At 44.9% G+C, this 18,845-nt stretch overlaps 2 protein-coding genes across 2 annotated transcripts; one reads left to right on the top strand and one right to left on the bottom strand.

Annotated features, from left to right (window-relative positions):
• Positions 1–101: 101 nt before the first annotated feature.
• Positions 102–6,497, bottom strand: LOC134564371 (protein O-mannose kinase). Its single transcript, XM_063423182.1, has 2 exons — positions 5,900–6,497; positions 102–5,375 (listed from the first exon to the last, which is right to left on the bottom strand). Exons 1-2 carry the CDS (start codon positions 6,185–6,187, stop codon positions 4,602–4,604), a joined length of 1,062 nt encoding a protein of 353 aa, XP_063279252.1. The 5' UTR covers positions 6,188–6,497; the 3' UTR covers positions 102–4,601.
• Positions 6,498–6,515: 18 nt separating this feature from the next.
• Positions 6,516–18,759, top strand: HGSNAT (heparan-alpha-glucosaminide N-acetyltransferase). Its single transcript, XM_063423177.1, has 17 exons — positions 6,516–6,773; positions 7,047–7,186; positions 7,725–7,846; positions 8,790–8,859; positions 9,454–9,523; positions 10,591–10,697; positions 11,148–11,224; positions 11,848–11,878; positions 12,729–12,889; positions 13,232–13,341; positions 14,047–14,168; positions 14,577–14,703; positions 14,824–14,910; positions 16,029–16,106; positions 16,219–16,289; positions 16,428–16,540; positions 17,555–18,759. The coding sequence occupies exons 1-17, from the start codon at positions 6,531–6,533 to the stop codon at positions 17,734–17,736; spliced, it is 1,911 nt and encodes a 636-aa protein (XP_063279247.1). The 5' UTR covers positions 6,516–6,530; the 3' UTR covers positions 17,737–18,759.
• The last annotated feature ends 86 nt before the right edge of the window (positions 18,760–18,845 follow it).

The raw sequence follows: 18,845 nt of genomic DNA, 5'->3' as shown, positions 1-18,845 counted from the left end.
CAGTCATAATGATAGAATTGGTTTACAGCTGCATATTCTGCCAAATAGCTCACAAATGATATTTGGCAAACAACACTGCCTCTGTTTCACAAAGATAATGATCTGATGTTTTGTTTATGCGGTAGAAAAGGAAAATATTATTTTAGAACTTGTGACAGAATTTCAAAAACTTTGTGTGGTATTCTAAACTTTTGATACATTTAAAAGTTACCACTGTACTAAATACAGAGTAACACAGATTTTCAACGGATCCTTCAAAACTAAAAGAAAAAATCAAACAAATGTTCAATTAAATACATTGTGTCCATTTTATTTCCTCTGCATTTACCCAGACCTACACAACAGCCGGTGCAGATATCCACACACTACTTTTTACAGCCTGATGCTGTCAAACATAGAGATGATTGCCATATAGGCTGCTCACCCCTACAGGATTTAGTGTTATAGGAGTGCTTTCAGGACGTAGTCTGAAATCCATGCTCCATCAGACTTGACCCTCCCAGAAGCATGCAGCCAGCACGCAGGTTGGAAAGGAAAACAGCATAACCTTGATAGTACTATTCTTTTGATGGCTCTGAGGAGAAAATGAAAGGAGCAATGGGTTTGAGCTGAATCTGGGACTCTGCTCTGAGACAGGCAGTTTCCATTCCATAACCTGTGGTATAAACCTACCTGGTAAGGGCTAAACTTTAGTGGGAAATCCACTGGGAATTTGTTTTGGCAACAGCATTGGGCCAAGGATAGAGTGTACCATACCAGTAATGGGCTCTGACACAGCTGACACCCGCAGCCAGACTGTCAGCAGGCTGAGCCAGCATGCCCTAAGTGTCCTGGTCTCCCCCACTGCTTGCCCAGCAGTGCCCCAGCAGAGCTCAGTCTAGGAACTGGGTGCTATTTCTTAAGTCTGGGAGACAGCTTCTGCTTTGATTCTTTGTCTAGCAGTTGGGTGGGTGAAAGATGCTGTGGGTCTGCTGCAGGCATGGCAGAGGAGGCATTGCCCAAAAGGGAAGGGTAAGGTGCTTACACTAACCTCAGCAAAAGGGTTGCCCTGTCCCTTGGAAAGGGCCAGACCCAGGGCCTTCATCTTGACAGTGACAGCAAACAAAAGCCCTGGAATGACTGGGATCCTATCTGCCTCAGCATTGACTACCTAGGGTGGTTTGGGGAACCTCCTCTGAAGTTTTTCTGAAGGAGATAAGCATCAGTAGCTGTCCTCCTCCTGGTGTAACCTGCATCTTTGTGCAGTTTCTTTGACTGGACTTTTGGGATGGAAGAACAGTAATACAATGAGAAACATGGCAATGACGATCCCCAGAGAAGCATCCTTTGTAGGAAAGGACAAGGAATGTGGAACACATGATCTGAGCTTGAGATAAGAACTAGCAGCTGTTACTGAGGCTAGGCAGTGGTCTTAGCAGGGGAGGTCATGTCCATTGGTGTAGAGCTGACTGGGGAGTGGGTGAGCTGAGAGGGAGTTGCAGGCTCCCAGCTGTGAACAGGCTCTTCCTGCCTTTCATCTTTTGATGTTTTCCAGTAGACAGACAAGAGCTGCTTGTACTGAGGCAGCAAGGTTCCTGAATGTTTATCAAAGGCTGTGATTGGTGGTAAAGATTGAAATGCTCAGAAAAAAAAAAAAAAAAAAACTGCAAAGAGGGGAGACTACTGCATGTAGGGCTTTGTTGCTTCTTTTTGCCCTCTCTGGGATGCCTTGCCTCTTCCCTTTAAGGGAAAGAAGCTGGGAATGTGGGAAGGACTGGATTCAGGTAATCTTGAGATTTCAGAAGGAGCAAGCAGAGAAGAATAGAGACTTGCATAGGGTACCAACATCGGATTTTACTGAAAGACTGGAAGGAGGTGACACGCAAATTTGGTTTTGGCTTCACCAAGTTGACATAGAAACAGACAGTAAAGTACATAAAGACCATGAGCAAGTTAAAGGGGAAGTGGCACATGTGGCATTTGTGGTTAATAGGTCAGCTTCTGTATCTATCTGTCTTGTGCCTTCAGACTCACTAAAGCAAACACAATGAGATCTTTAAGGGGTTTATAGAAGTTTGCTAGGAAAATACTGGCTGCAAGGCCAGATTCTGGCTATGTCTGGGCTTCCAAGGAAGCAGCTGCTGATACCTAACGCTAAACTGACCTTCATGCTGCCATCTAGCGTTTCCTCACAGACAGAAACAACATCCCAAAAAATAAACTGCAGCTCTATAATGCCGGATTCAGAAAAAATCTGATTTATTCCTGCTGAGATACAATGCTGGACAACACACAAACTGAAGGAGAATGGGAAAGACATGGAGAAGCCACTGCTCAGGGTGAATGTTTAGGGAGACACGTTTTCTTAAAAAAAATTGTAATTATTTCACCCAGGAACAGAGAATCATCTCCATGGCAAGATAATTATTATGAACCAGAATTTTTCCTCATTGTTTTCATTCTGTGAAATTAATATGGCTGTTTAAAAGGTGCAACAGCAACAGTACACAACAGGGCAAGAATCCCAGCAGAAGCTTGTCTTAACCAAAAGACCAGCACAAGATGTTTGTCAGGTTATCTGTCCTTGCCATATTCATAAAAACCTCTCAGGGGATGGTTATTTGCAGCTATCAGATTATGATTTCCCTTTCAAGTGTACATGATGGCTAACAAAAGGTAACAAATTATTGTGAGGGAAACATGCAAAAGATTTGGCTTTTGGCCCTTTAAAGCCTTATCCCTGGCTTCACAGAGCTGTAACAGGAGACTTTTCCAACTGTTGCACATCGTGTATTCATGCTGGAATTGAAGAACTCTAACCCTAATAATAAGTTAGGAGTTCATGGGGTGGATGATGCATTTACAACAGAGCATTTCTTTTCCCCATGCTTTTTCTAGGCGTTTCAAGTCAAATTCCAAAACAAACCCAAAGCATCCACAATCACTGCTCTCTTTTGGAGACCTTGATTTCTGAGCTTTGTCTCCTGACAACATAAGCAGAAAAGCTGCAAGGAAGGAATGGATAAGTGAAAAGTGGCAAAAGTCTAGTTTAAGAAAACAGACTGCCCAGAGGGAAAGAAAAGGCATAATCAGCGGCTTTTAAAGGGCTCCTGGTGGCATTGTATGATATCAGGAATCAATTTACTAATTTGCTGGAAATTTTTCCCATTTCTAAGAAAATTCTGATACCAGGATTTGAATATTATACATATGAAATGACTGCATGATCTCAGTGGAGTCAGAACGTGGCTGATTTATGTGAAAAAGAATAGCAGCATAGAAAAGAACAGAACCAAACCCTTCAAAAAGGAGCAAAAGGACAGTGTGCTTCTCTGCTTACAAATCATCTCTCAGGTCAAAACATGGAAGTTGTCTCTTAGGCCCTTCCAAGATTTAGTCCACAGCACAGAAGGTCCTCAGGTGGACAATGGTGGAGTCCATGTTTCTCACTCATATTATTCCTATTTTCTCACCAAGAGAACTACATCCCAGATCCCAGTCCCACCAAACAGAGCCTATTGCTGGATTAAGGCATCATTTTTCCTCTTCAGCTGTTGGTACTAGGCTGTTACATCCACGTAGGTGAGTTCAAGCTTTTTCCTAACACTCCGAACAAGGCTACTTTTTAGCAGCCTTCCTTTATGCTTAGTGGACTTTGAATTCAGACCCAATAGAGTTGTATCTCAGAATAAAGGAATTTTCTTTTCCAAAGCTTATGTTGCTGTGGAAGTCACATTCTCTTTCAGTTCCATTTGGTTCTCTTTCAGTTCCTCCTTCCCACAAAATCATGATGACACTAAGCAAAGATAAATGAATGAAAAGACACACTTCATCTCTCTTCCAAAGTGTTCAGCATTTCTGTGGATTGCAGAGGAGCAAGAGATTTGCATTCGACAGTTTCATCTCTAAAGAGCACATCTGAGAACACCACAGGACAAAGGCTTGAAAACCAAGAACCTGTGTCTGTAAGCAAATCTGCATCATCTTCTTGCTTCTAAAAGTGGCCACACACTTGCTGGTGAGGGATACAGGGCCCACAGGGCAATGGCCATATGGCTCCAAATGCCCCAGCCAGCAGGGAGAGACTGAGGCTCTGGCACTGGGGCTCACCAAAATCTGAAATGGGGTACTCCTTTCTGAGTGACCACTGCTTTTACTACATGGGAAAGCAGATGAGGGCTTTGTGGATGCAACATAGGCCAAAGCCACAGCAATCAGCACAAAGCTTGTGGGGGGCATGCCATGGTTTCTGCTCTCCAGTCCTCTGCCAACAAGTTAAGGTAGACCAGTATTTTTTTAGCTGTTTTCCTGTAATTTTTAAGATACGTTTTGTGTAAATGTTGCAAAAGAAAATTTATAATTTCTTAAGGAACAAATTTCCCCTGCACCCACACAACTTCATTTCTCTCCCTCCTCCTCTTCCAATAGTAGACTAAACGTGCCAATGGAAAGCTTGCACAACTCTTGGATTGGGGTGATTTTTTTTTTTCCTTAATCAAGAGGTACAAGTTCAGTTCCTTTCTTCTCAGTTTTGGGGACAGGGATTTTGCCCATCAGGCAAGCTACATAAATAGGAAGGACATCAACTTAAAACCTCAGTATGTTGTTTGCCTCCTGATTCACTATAACATCTCTCTAGTACCAGGCATGGCTGCCTCCCGAATAAGCAGAGTTAAAACTTTCCTGTAGGTGTCCAAGACCTCTTGGGCAGAAGGCCGTTCTGCTGGGTCCTTCTTCTTACAGGCTGCATGGATGTCAAAGAGATGCAGTCGTACAATGTCACTTCCTTCAACATGACCCAAAAAAAAATTGGAGACATCTGGGATTTTCCAGATGTCTGTTTTCTCATCATAGGGAGGCATGAGGTCATCTTCGAATGGCACATCTTCTCCATAGGGCCAACGCTGCTCAGGAGCTACAAACTCACCCCGGAGCTCCTTGTGACCACACTTCACCAGCCTGCCAGCACTCCTGTTCACAAGAGGCAAAGCATCCAAATCGTTCACCAGAACATGAAAGTCACTTGTTAGGAGGTACTGGGAGAGAACCTTGTCCAGGTCATTCGAGTCACACATCACTAAGGTGCCCAGGGGGCTGCTGTGCAGGTACCGAATGACACTCACGTAGTCTATAGCAAGCATCAGCCTGCGATGCCAGGTGTTCATGCCCTTGTATTTGGGAATGTGGAGAGTTTCATTCAGGCCTCTCAATGAACCAAGAGGATGGTACTCGGTGAGGATTGTGAACTGCTCCTCACAGTAGCCAAGCAGCCGGACAACATGCTTGCTCTGAAGGGCTTTCAGCATCTTCAGTCCGTGGAGAAAGTCCTCCTTCAGTTCTGAGTTGGTGAGCTGTGAAAGGGCCACTTTCTTTTCCTTCCACTCAGAAAGGAAGACCTGAGAAAACAAAAAACATATAAGACACGTGGAGAGTCTTCTTCTGTGAACTGCTACCAGGTGCTGCTGACCTCTTCCTGTGACTGGTTAATCACAACTGCAAATTACAGTCACCAGGCACAGTAAACTTTAGGTTTAGAGCCATGTACCTGTCACAGCAAGCCCTTTCGACACCACAGCTACATCATGATTTCCTAGTTTTCTTTGGAATGGACAATGCATATGAATTATTTTATATCACTCAAATAGCCAGTCTTACTCTGCCATGATTGTACCAATCTGTGATTTGTGCACATTTGTACACATTCAGCTTGTGTAGCTGAATGTCGTTTGGCGTCAGAGAGGTGGCCCAAGTCATGCTCTCACACCTGTTGTGTTCACCTTATCAGCAGACATATGGTCCTGGATGCCTGCAGTAATTAGCTGCTGAGAGGACAATCATAACAGCAGTACTGGCACTAATTATCCAACAAACTGTGAAAGCTCCTTATCCAGAGGAGAGAACAAAGGAAATCCAAACTCACCTTTTTCACAGCACCTTCACCAACACACTTGAGTTTCCTGACTTCCCTATTTATGGCCTCACAGGAAAGCCAAGGGGAACAATTCTTCACCGCTCCGAATTTGAAATGCCCAAAAGGACAGAGGCCAGGGTCCATTTCGACACGTCCCAGAGAGCTGTAAAACTTGTTGAGGTACAGGTAGAGAAGGGCATTAAGGAGCAGGACGGCCGCAAGCAGTAACGCCAGCGAGATGGATGGCACCTCTCTGGGAAGAAACTCCCTTCTAACGAAATGCGGTTTCTTTTCCATGGCCGTGCCTTCCGCATCCTCCGTGGAAGACGGAGGCTTAAGCAGGACCTCTTCCCAGCCCGGGGACGAACGCCTGTACGGCTTTTTCAGTGCCCGCTGCCCCGCCGTGCCGCAGGCACCGCGGTCCGGAGCCTGCAGCCTACGAGGAGAGGCCACGCGTGGCGGCGACACGCGCTACGGCGGCTGCGAGCTCGACGCTCGCCGCGCCGCGCATCCTCCCGTGTTTCCGCGCAGGCGGGCCCGCGCTGCGGGCGGCGCGGGCAGGACGCCTGACCCCGGAAAGCGCCGGGCAGCGCGGGGCGGCGGCGGCCCCGCCCCGGGGCGGAGCGCGGAGCGCGGCGCGATGGCGGCGGCGCTGGCGGCGGCGGTGGCGCTGGCGGCCGCGGCGGCGGCGGCGCTGGGCGCGCTGCTGATGGCGCCCGGCCTCTCGCAGCCCGACGGGCGGGGCGCGCCCGGGCCCCGCGGCGGGGCGGCGGCGGCCGAGCGGCGGCGGTCCGGGCGGATGGACCAGGCGCTGCTGCTCATCCGCAACGAGCTGCCCGCTCCGGGCCTGAACCTCGCCGCCCGCTCCGGCTCCTGCCACCAGGTGAGGGGCTGTGCCGGGCGGGGGTCGCTCCCCGGCCGCCGCTTCTGACAGCCCGGCCCGCGGCGGGGCTGCTCCGCTTCTCCGGCGTCTCCCCGGGGCTTCGTCAGGTCGCTCCTTTTCGGTTTTACCTTTGAGCAGCGTGCAGGGAACTCCCGCAGCCGGAGATGCTCCAGCCCCGTGGCATCTTTCCTTGTCTTTGCCACCATGCAAGGCAGAACGCCCTTTCACTTTTCTTTGGCACTAATGAGCTCCCTTCACCCTCTTCTTCCACAGTGCTTGTATCAGTTCCTGGCGTTTGTCCCACCAAGCAACGAGAGCCTGAGAAAACCAGGCACGGCGTCGGTAATGGTTGATACCCAGCATCCACTCACCCTGCTGCTCAACAGCTCTGTGGGTGACAGAGATCTCTGCAAGTAGGTGGCCCACCCCAGGGAATACATGGATAGCTCTATCCTGTATTTGTGTTCGTTTGGTTTGTTGTTGGTTTTTTTTTTTTCCTTCCCCTTGGAGCCACGTGCCTCTACATTGCCTGCTCATCCTTTCTTTTTTCCCAGCTGTTGAGACGTAGAGCTCAGTCTGCACCCCACTGCTGTAACAGTGGTGTACTTTGGAATTGTGCTGAAAGGATCTAGGTTCAAGCAGGAGCCAAAATGGTGTTCACTGAGGCAGCACATGCAAGCACCTGGTTTCTCTTGCAGGGAATCTCTAGTTCAAGAAGACAAATGATGGCAGTGCATGTGTGGTAAAGAGTTGGTGTTGGGCTAGGGGAGGGTAATGCTTGGAAGAGGCAAGTTCGGTGCTAGATCACAGCGTTGGTCCAAGTTTTTGGCTTGCCTTTCCTAAGGCTTACATTCTGGCTTACATTCTGGCTTGCAGCCCCCTAAGTGCTGCAGTGGTACCTGTGTGTGCTGGGGGTGGCTCACCAAGTTTTGTTTCCTTTATCATTTGCAGGATTCAGTATCATTTTGGAGAGTTTGGCAATTACTCCCTTGTGGTAAAGAGCCTAAGTACAAGCACTCAAACTGTTTCTTGTGACCTAATCATCAATGAAGGCCCTATCAACAGCTACCTCCGTATGTAGAGCTCTGTTTTTCCCTTTCATTCTACAACTCGCATGTCTCTGAGCAGAACCAGCTTCCTAAGAAGCTTGTGCTGCCACTCATGCTGTGCTGAAGAGTTGTCATGGGCTTGCTTCTCTTCTTTCTCAACATCCTTGCCTCCTTATGTTTTATTCACCCATCCTGAGGTCCTGACCAGGATCAGGCCTCTTCATGTGATATACTGTCTGCCCACAGCATTTTTGCAGCAGGCCTTAATACAGAAAAATCAGTGCGTATTGTGTGTGGAGGAAGATATTAGTTCCCGTTTCCCTGCATGTTTATGTATATATACAGAATCCTGCCTCTTCTTCCCTCTATCTTCTCTCACAAATGGGGAACAATTGACACAGTGTTTGGATTTTTGTTTGTTGTTGCACTTTTAATTTAAAACCTGACCTTGTTCTCTTTGTTCTCTTATCCAGGACTGTTTCAATCTCTTGTCTATGTCTGTTCCATTTTTTTCCTTTACATCACATTATTATTCAGTCCTTCCAGTTTCCCAACTGTAAAGAAAAATTCTCCATGCTTGCTAACTGGATGTATTGCCCTTTCCCCTATCTTCTTTATGTTGAGGCTGTTTTTAAATCTCTACTTTCTTCTTCAGAATACATCACAGCACATCAACTGTTCTCTCACTAGTGTCTTGTGATACAATGTGGTTTTATTTTGCTCTTTTTGTGCTGAAATGTGGAGTCACTGAGCTGCACTTTGAAACTAGCCTGCTTTTGTGTGGGTAGTTTGGGGGTTTTGCTGTGGGTTTTTGTTTTCCTCTGGGATGTGTATTGCATGGAGAAGGTGGTATGATGATCGGTGAGCTTGACTTTGTGTCGTGTTTGTGTCACACTTGGCCAAGCCCAGGTCGCTGAATGGTTTTGTTAGATCATTTATAAAGTTGTATTCTCCTCTTTTCATGTAGCTATTCTCTTTGCTTTCCTGGTTTACATGGGGATCCTTGCTATCCTGATTGCTGGGCGCCTTCTAATGAAGTAAGTGAACTTCCTCCTTGCACGTGCCAGTTTAAGACCACACATCTCAGTGTGGTAATACCTTGGAGTCCCACTTGTAGCCCTGCTTGCAGATCAGATCCATGTGCACATTGTGGCACATGTGGCCAGAAGTGCAGAGTGCTGCGATTTCACTCGAGGGATATCTTGCAGCCTTGATAGTTTGTGTGCAGAACAGCTGATGCTCACTGTAAGTTCACACACACCCTGCTGCACCCTCATGTCCCTTGTTCCTTGTCTAGCTCTGGATCAGTAATCCAAGGCAGTGGGACCAAAGTGCATGTAACAAATGCAACCTTCTACCCTTTACTGAATGGTCTAAGTCATCCTTGCCTGTAATCAACTCGAGAATAAAACCCCCAAACATGAGCTTGTGTCAGTGTATTTCCACAGCTGGACTTAACTGAGATCCTAAGTTCTGGCTGAGTTTCAGTATTACCTATGTGAGCTGTAAAAGCAGAAATAGGAACTGTCCAAACATCTGGTTTATGCTGCTAAATAGCTTCTGTCAAGGTGAAATTAAGTATAAAGTACTTTTGGCTTTGTTTTGTGTTTTAAACTGTTACTCATTTTCAGAATTGATCCAGTCAGAAACTGGGTTTACAAGAAACTGAATCCCAGAGCAACTGATCGTATGATTAACTCTGTGAGTGACCACATTATCTTTAGTTTGCATTCTATAGTATTTTCATCTCTAAGAAATGCACATTATCTGGACACCTGGAGATTTGTTTATTGCTAATTGTCTTCCCCTTGTCTGTGTTCCCCTTAGCAAATCTTGTACTGATGTCATATATGCAATCTTATGTCACTGGAGAGCGCTAGACTGTGTTTCCATGCAAATGTAGTGGATTCCCTGTAAAGCTCTTTCAAATTTTGAGCATATAACTTTGTGCCCTCTTTAGTTCCCTTGAAACAAATGTGTTGATGAAAATACTGTCCTCTTCTGACATAGTGTAAGGGAAATCACAGCCTTCATGGCTGCTTCCAGCACAGCAGGAATTTTAGCAAAAAAACAAACTCCTAATTTCTCTGGCACCTCTAGAACTGGAGTTTCTGTGTGATCCTCATTTTATATTAGAATGTAGATAGTTCATCATAGTCTGGGCTTCATATCTAAGAGGTCCAAACCTGTCTAGAATAAAAATATTTGGAAGCAGAACTCTACAGCAATTCTTGTAGTTCATCTCTATCACTGGGATATAATGATAAAGAATCCTTCTTTATGCTGTCACTGGGTCTGATCGGAGTGGTTTAGGGAACTTAATTGCAAAGAAGCCACTCCTGTGTTTAAAAGGATTAATTTTCCATTTGTTTAGCTCTTGAAACAGTCTCTCCATGGTGTCAGACAAGTGCTGATGGGTTGGGGTGGGTCCTGTTTGAGAGCTGGCAACTGGATCTCCTCAGCTCTGTTGTAAAGCAGTACTCGTAGTGTTGGCAAGTCTCTGGCTGATTTGAAGGGGACCCAGCTCTGATGAGTCTCAAGCACAGGCTCATTTCACTGCATTGTTGTTTCTACCTGGTCAAAGGTAGAGCGTCTGCAGACATGATTGCAATGTGGTGAAGCCAGCAAGAGGTTAGAAGTAGACAAAAGGAAGACAGGGAGAATAAAGACGGAATGTATGTGAAAGTTTGCAGTTTACTGTCCGTTGTTCCCTAGTCAGCTGGTGCAGCTGCTGACTTGCTCTTCATGTGTCTGGCTTGTTCCCAAAGGAGCTCGGATCCCCGAACACAGCAGACTCCATTAACTGTGATCCTGCCCCACAGTCATGGAACACAGGCTCTCGGCAGCGGCTGTGCTCCCTGGACACCTTCCGAGGGTGAGCATAACAGCTTGCTCAAAAGCAGCTCTTCCAAGGGGAATGAGATCTTTCCAGTGGTGGTCTGACAATGCATGGCAATATATAGCAGATGGGCAGTTCAGGGTGGTCTGTTTTACTTGGAAGTTAATCAAGATTTTAATTCTCAAATTTTCCAAAATACTTTGCAATTGATCTAATTTGAGGAAACATTAAAGTTGTGGCAGGGGGTGCAAAAGAACAATGTGTTCAGTATGAAAATGCTATTCAAAGGAGCTTTGGTTCACCACCACCTTCACATTTTTGAAACATGGCTTAATGGTTGATAAAGCTGGAAATCTTACTTCAAAAATAAAATAAATCAAACCTCAGAGTTAGAGATGCATTAGTGGAATAGTAATCATTAACTTTGTGTTCATACATGTGCATTTCATCCACATGTGATACTTTGTGGTTTTGTTGTCTTTTTAGGCTCTCTCTTGTAATTATGGTGTTTGTTAACTATGGAGGAGGAAAATACTGGTTCTTCAAACACGAGAGTTGGAATGGTAAAGTACAATTGAGACAGTTACTCTGGGTTTTGATGGCAGCAGTGTCTAGAAATGGTTGGTGTTGCAGCTGCTGCAGTGAGCTGTTGCTTAGCCGAAGGCTGGGATTCGGTGCTGGTTTGCCTCAGCAGGGAATCTGCCTGTTAACAGTTAATGGGCAAAGCAGTGTATGGTCCCCCTTGTCATGCAGTGACAGGATGGTTTCACATCATGGTCTGTGTGTAACCTTTCCATTTGTGATACGGGGTCATATCTTTAGCTTGTGTTGCTTAATGACCAGTCAAGCTGATGTAGCTTAGTGCTATAGAAACATAATGCCTTGATTGGTAAGCTGATGGGGATGAGGTCAAGCATTGTAATGCCCTAGTGGGGAATAGCAAGGATCCCATCCCTGAAATCTTTCCCAAGGCACAGCAATCAGTTCTGATCCTATTCTTAAAGAGTGGCAAATGCAGTGAAACAAGATGATTAGCTCTTTGTAGGTTTTGTTTATAATGTGTTTTAGATTTTGGGACATGAATAATTGCCAGCAGCCTGCAATTCCTCTAGAAAATTAACAGTAATGTTGTTAAATTTGGGGAGGGTTCAAGGTTAATAACGTGCTCCTTCTTATTTCTCTCTAGGATTAACAGTGGCAGATCTGGTATTTCCATGGTAAGTTTCCCTGAAGAATAGTTTTTGTATCAAGTGATTCTTTCAATGAAACCTTGCAGGTGGAACTTTGCACCTTGCCTCCATGTGGAAATGCATTTGGAGGAATTTGTGTTAAACAGTTAATTGGAATCTGCCCGTACAAATAACGTAACCCTTATGACCCAGTAGAAGAGCTAAGTGGTTTTGGTGCCCCCATCCTCCTTCTTCCCACACACAAGGCCCAGGACTGCCCTGCCAGAGGAAGTGCAGTATCCCTGACAAGCTCAATGCTGTGCCACTGTGTTAAAAGATGCCAGTCTGGCTAGACTCGAAGTGTGTACCCATAGATAAAAGAGCCAAGTAAATTTGGGATAAAGCTGGTATTTCTATAACCAGCGAATGGTGTTATGGGGAAGCAATTATCCCATCTGCCCCTAACATGCTTCTCTACACCAGCTGTGGTTTCTGTTGGTGTAGGGAGCTGGACTTGGACTGTGAACCTAATCTAGAGGGAAGGAGTGAGTCGGTTCTGAATTGGAATCATAGATTTGAAGTCTGACTGCTTTGAAGATGTTAATTTAATTTTGGGTAATGGAATTTTTTGGTAGCATATGAATTGTTGGAAAACAACAGACTGCAATTACAACCCTACCTCAACTGACCACCGAAAAAGGTAGAAGTGTGCCATACTGCAACCTCAGTTGCCTGGAAATTCCTAGCAATCAGAGGAAATAAAATCGCCCAGTTTCACTCAGTGCCTGCATCTCTGTTCGGCCAATGCAGGCCACTCTATCAGCTTTAGTGTTTGCTGTTACTCATACATGTTATGAGACATCTGTCAGCTCTGTTTCCCATCTGCTCTGTTCTCCAGGTTTGTGTTCATCATGGGGACATCAGTAGCATTGGCACTGGGCTCCATGCTCAGGTGGGGGAGTTCCAAGTGGAAAGTGCTCAGAAAAATCCTCTGGAGGAGTGTTGTGCTAATCCTGCTGGGAATCATAGTTGTGAATCCCAATTACTGCCTTGGACCTTGTGAGTGGAACTTGCTCTCCTCCTTGCATTTCTCTAACTTGTTTCTGCCTCCTTGGCTGGGCTGTTGCAAAAATGGTGTCAACAGTTTTATGATATTTTGTGGAGTGCTGTTCAGTTCTGCACTGATGCAATTCTCTGTTAGACTCTTGTACCAACCACTGTTGATTGTCTTAGTGACTTTCCCAGATTATAATGTACAGAAAATTGGGGTGGCAGAGTGGAGGTGTGTCCCTCATATCCATAGGTGCAGTGGATCTCAGCTCTCCCTGAAGAAGGGTCACTTTTGTATTTACAACAGATCCTGTGTCTGCTCCTCTTTCACATTCCTTGCATGTCTTCCAGTGTCCTGGGATAATCTGCGTATTCCAGGGGTGCTCCAGAGGCTGGGATTTACATACCTGGTGGTTGCTGCCCTTGAACTCCTGTTTACAAGAGCTGATAGTGGGACTTGGGTGAGTTGTAAGGCAATGACAACTGAACTGATACTGGAGCCAGGTTTGGCAGCCTTTGCTCTTGTTTGGGCAAAAAAAGAACACAAGAAATGATAAGAAAACATGTAACACGTTACTTGATGTGTAGTGCAGTGTGACCTGACAGGGGTCAATGTTGGATATGTGCACCCTTCAGTGTCCCAGTCTGCATTTTGTCACATCTAGCTTTACTCTTTTTGAAGATTTCACCAGTCCATTCAGATGGTGCTTAAAAACAGGCATTCCAAGACACTTTTGATGACTTTTCTACTGCCAAGGAAGCTCAGGGACAGGCATCTCTGCACTGAAGCCTGTAGTCTGCATTTTGTCCAGTTAATTTTGGCAAGGTTTTTTCACAGCAGGGGAAAGTAATACTGGGTTTTGGCCTCTCTAGAGTCTGTTTTCCCAAAAGGCTTTTGTTCTGCTCATGAATCAAAGTTCCTTTTGACATTTTCCAAGTTAAAAAAATATTAAGGGCTTTTGTTTGTTTTGTTCCTGCCCCCTGCCCCAAGTAACTGTCTGGAAATTGCTTGTGAAAATGAAAGATCTATTGGTAGAACCCAGTTTTGTAATGACATCTCCCTCTTGTATCTGGGGTACAAGACTGCCTGCCAGGAAGTACAGGTTGTCCCCAAGGGCATGGCTTTTTATTTGCCAGCTAACATCCCCTCCCTCCACCTCATGCAGGAAGGACGATTCCCTGCTCTGCAGGATATTCTCCCCTACTGGCCACAGTGGATTTTTATTCTGGTGTTAGAAACAATTTGGCTCTGCCTGACCTTCCTGTTACCTGTGCCACATTGTCCCAGGTAAGACCCTGCACTTGGACAACTTAATGTGGGGTATCATGTTGGTTCTCTTCTGCTGAGTAGAAGGTGCATTTTATTAGCCATAGGGAAAGAATGAAGGGAAGAGCTTTCAGGCCAGCAGGGTTAAAAGAAGCATCCATCATATGAAAAAAACCTTACTTTCTTTACTTTGGCTAAAGTACCAGGTGTTATACAGGTGATATCATTGTTCCTTTCTATTTAAAGAAGAGGGTTAAAATTTCCCTGAGGTCTGTGTACAGCAATATATGATCACTGCAATGCCATCAATGTGCACCTCTAGCCTGGGAAAGCACTGAGCATTTAGTGTGCTGGGTCAGTGGGCAAACTGACCCAGCACACTAAATGTAACAAACACTTTGTGCTACAACCTCTCTGCCTCTGTCCTAGGGGCTATCTTGGTCCTGGGGGCATTGGGGACTTTGGAAAGTATCCCAACTGCACTGGAGGAGCAGCAGGTTACATTGACCGTTTGCTTCTTGGAGAAAAGCATATGTATCAGCATCCTTCTTCAGGTGTAAGTAGTTTTTGGTTTGCACTATGTCCAGGAGGGGCTTGGGAATGATATTTGCAGGGGGATTTAAAAGAAAGGAGTTCAGTTGTTTGGGTGCTCTGTAACAGCTGTTTTCTCTTTAAGGTGACGTACCAATCAACGATGCCATATGATCCTGAAGGGATCCTCGGGACCATAAATAGCATTGTTATGGCATTTTTGGGACTGCAGGTACCTCTTTTTCTTTCTGGCTGCATTGCTATGATAGGAAGATTTGAAGGAAACTTGAAAGTGGGGAGGCAATTGGGTTTCTTTACTTAAGGCTGAGACTGGTTCTAACAAAATTGTTTCAGAGCGATGCTTTTGCAATGACTTAGCCTGAGGTGAGCGCCAGAGAAGTGGAAGCTAACGTGGCAGTCACTTGCATTAGATACACTGAGACTTCTCAGTTTTTGTAAGGGATGGACACAAGAAGCTTGCAAAATAGCCACCTGATGTCTTAAGTTGGGCTTATGCTGGGAGTAGGCTGGCTCTGTATGTTGGAAAATAAGGCTGAGACACCCAGTCTTCACAGCTTCATTGTAAGGGTTTCAAAAGCTGCAGGTGTACTTGTTCCCCTTTGCTGATTTTCTGCCTGTCCTGCAGTGACAGCCATCTTTCACAGGTGCTGTGTGCTCACCTCCCTCACAAGAGAGGTACAGGGGTTCACATTGGTGTTACCAACACCAAAAGCTCACAGCTCACCACTGTTTAAAATAAGGCAATTTTGATGCAGTTTTGATGCACTGCTGGCTTTTCTGATGGTGCAGCAGCTGTGAACCAAACCAGAACTCTTGTGCTGGGAAAGGAATATTAGCACATATAGCACTGGGTAAAAATTGATTTGGAGTATCTCTGGGGCAGAGCTGGGAACAGAAGCTCCACACTGAGGAGTGAATTATCAGGACACATTGCTTAGTGGTGTATGAAAAGAAGCACATGCTCTGGGCAGGTCAGGGATGCTGTGGAGAAGCTCTTGGGGCTGCCTCTGGTGTTTGTACTTTCGTGCAATCCTCACCAAGGGAGAGGCAGCTCAACTTACATCTTGTTGACCTAATAAAGATGCTTGTCCTCAGTTAACATAGTAAGAAAGGGAGAAGTGCTCTTCTGCTGCTGACTGGGTTGCACTTATGTATTTTCCCCTTGTGTGTCCATTCTTTAGAAAGAGTCCTCATTTTGAGCCTTTCAGCCACTTGGAAATCCCATTTGTGGTCTTTGTCTTAGCACAGGTAGCTGGTGGAAAATATATCTGGCTCTTGAAATGTAGTTACATTTAATGGGCATTAATTATTTTTTGTATTTTTTATAAGGCAGGAAAGATTACTTTGTTCTACAGAGACCAGCCCAAACAAATTATGAGTCGGTTCTTCATATGGGGCATAGTAATGGTAAGTCTGATAGTTTATGTAGCTCTTTAAAAGGCACGTATTTTAATACAATGCAAACATTTCTGAAACATGTTGCAGTGGTTATATAAACATTACTGGCTTTCTATTTCAGGGAATAATTTCTGCTATCTTGACAAAATGTTCTAAAGAAGAGGGGTTTATTCCCATAAACAAGAATTTATGGTAAGCACAGAGGTGGAACATTTCGTATGATTTTGTTAAGTACTATTTTAGCTCAGAGAACATTTTACCTTTTATACATTGGGATCTGTATCACATAATTCTCTAAATATTTACACTTTCTGCTGAAAATATTTGTAGGTCAATATCATATGTGACAACCATGAGCTGCTTTGCCTTCATCCTCTTATTGCTGATATATTACCTTGTGGATGTCAAGAAGTGGTGGTCAGGTGCTCCATTTTTATACCCAGGTCAGTAAAATCACATAGGGAGACATATATTCTTTATTATTCTTTCTGCACTGACACTATCCTTTTGTTTTCTGTGCTTCTCTTGTCTGTACTCTCTTACAGATTTAGAGTAGGATTTAGGCTGAGGTAATCTGAAGGATTCCAGAATTACTAAATTGGGCAGAACCTTTGCACAGAACTGGAACACTTGAGACCAGATATTTAGAAGAGAGGGACAATCAGTTCTTTAAACGAGAGCTGAAAGCTGCTATTGCCTAATGACCATTCTGAGTTTGGTATCAAGGTCCCAGTGAACAGCTGCCTAGTACCAAGCAAAATACCACAGCTGTTCATGGTTGGTTTTGGAAGGGACTGCTGAGACTTGTGTAACCTACTGGGAAACTCAAAGGCCTGTCAGCAGAGTAATACCACTTCTGAAGATGCGGAAGATGAAATCCCCTGTGTAGGCTCTGTCTCTGTGATTTTACATAAGCATGTTTCACAAAGTATCCCACTGTGGTAAAACCACAGTGGGCACACAACAAACATGAGTAGAGTATGTAAAGCCACAGCAGAAGGGACCTTTCAGCAGCTTTGGTCCCTGATGTCTGGAAAGGAAAACAGGCACGGTGACAGCAGAGTATCGTATCTCCTACCAGAAACCCCTGAGCTTTGAAGGGCAGTCTGCATTTGTTTGTAAAGGCAGCAGATCTGACCAGATTGGTTGGCACTCATCCACGCTGAAAACAGTAACTCTTATTATTGACCTTATTAATATAATTGCAGCATACTGATTGGGTTGTATTTTCAATTTGGCACACAGGTTATCTGTATTTCTTTTAAATGTTTTGGGGGAGAGAACGCCTCAGACTGTGTTTGAAAACAGTGTGTAGCGTCTTTGGGGAAAATGAAATTAACTGTTGTTGTCTTGGCGCCACTCTCTTTAAAATATAAGCCTGGCACACCTCTGCTTGCTTGCTCTGAAGCAAGCCCATACGTGCTCGTTCAGATGGTATAACCTGTGCTTCCTTTCAGGAATGAACTCAATCCTGGTCTACATTGGACACCAAGTGTTTGCCAACTACTTCCCTTTTAAGTGGAAGATGCAAGACAGTCAATCCCACGCAGAGCATCTGACTCAAAACCTCACTGCAACAACCCTTTGGGTCATAATATCATATATACTTTACAGGAGAAGGATATTCTGGAAAATCTGATAGAGGTGGTCAAGGTCTAGTAGGCCTAGATTCTGGTGAGGCAAGGGGCTTAGCCTGAAATATGGTGGATTAGCCTGAAATATTGCCACTCAGGCTGTTTTACTAAAAAGGGATACTAGTTCAAGTTTACAATGCCATCATTAAGATTTTTATGTGACTTAAGGGACAGTATTTTCCTATTTAGCAAAAACTTACTAGTTTATTACAGTTGCTTTGTCTTCTGTCTTTTGTAAATATTTTACTGATTTCCCTCCTTCATATGGAGAAGCTGAACATACCCTAACAGCTGAGCAGTCTAAGTCACCCTGATGGTGTTCATGAGAGGAACTGCAAGAGATTGATGGTGGTGACTGCACTGGGTTATCAGAAAGGACCTGTGGTACCAGTCCCTGCCTGTGACACAGAACCCCCTAACTCCCCCAGCTGCTCTGGGGTTTGTATGTATCCTTGGCACCTCTTGCATGCCTGTCCCCTCTGGCTACTGGCATGCATGTAACGTGGCCAGTGACTATCTGGGAAAGCTCTGGGGCACCTCTGTGTCACAGCCTGGTGGTGCTCTCAGCTGATGATGCTTCACTGTATTCTTCCCATTTCTTCGACTAAACCCTCATGTTTAGGATCCTGCTGAAGCCTGAAGTCTCTCCTATTGGCTTATTAATCAGCAGGCTGCTCCTACAGGTTTATCAGCCCATCTGTGGCCTGTGTGGGCCTTTGTGTAACACACCTCTTGCATGGACGAGGTCTGAGTATCATGTGCTACACTCTAGGAGTGCAGAAAGGCCATTTCCTACTGACTTTGTAATAATGACTGGGGATATTAACAAATTTCAATCAAAGCAATCCTCTTTCTACATGAATTTACTTAAGGATCCTGCATCTGAAAACCAGCAATAGAGGTAGAATTCTGCTGAGAAGGAAGATCTAACAGACCAATTCAATGTATGATAATTGTTTTTGGAAATTCAGGAAATTCACTCATGCCGTGATTTCCAAACTAGTGCTAATAAAAAACCTGAAACACCTTGCTGTGTTCTCTGTGTATGTGTAAAGATGGAAAGAACTATGACACCCACCTTAGTATAATGCTATGGAAAAAAACCCCCAAACAA

The sequence above is a fragment of the Prinia subflava genome, chromosome Z (genome assembly GCF_021018805.1).
Source record: "Prinia subflava isolate CZ2003 ecotype Zambia chromosome Z, Cam_Psub_1.2, whole genome shotgun sequence".
Lineage (NCBI taxonomy): Eukaryota > Metazoa > Chordata > Aves > Passeriformes > Cisticolidae > Prinia > Prinia subflava.
Note: the sequence above shows the minus strand (reverse complement) of the source record. Positions and strands in the feature narration are given on the sequence as shown.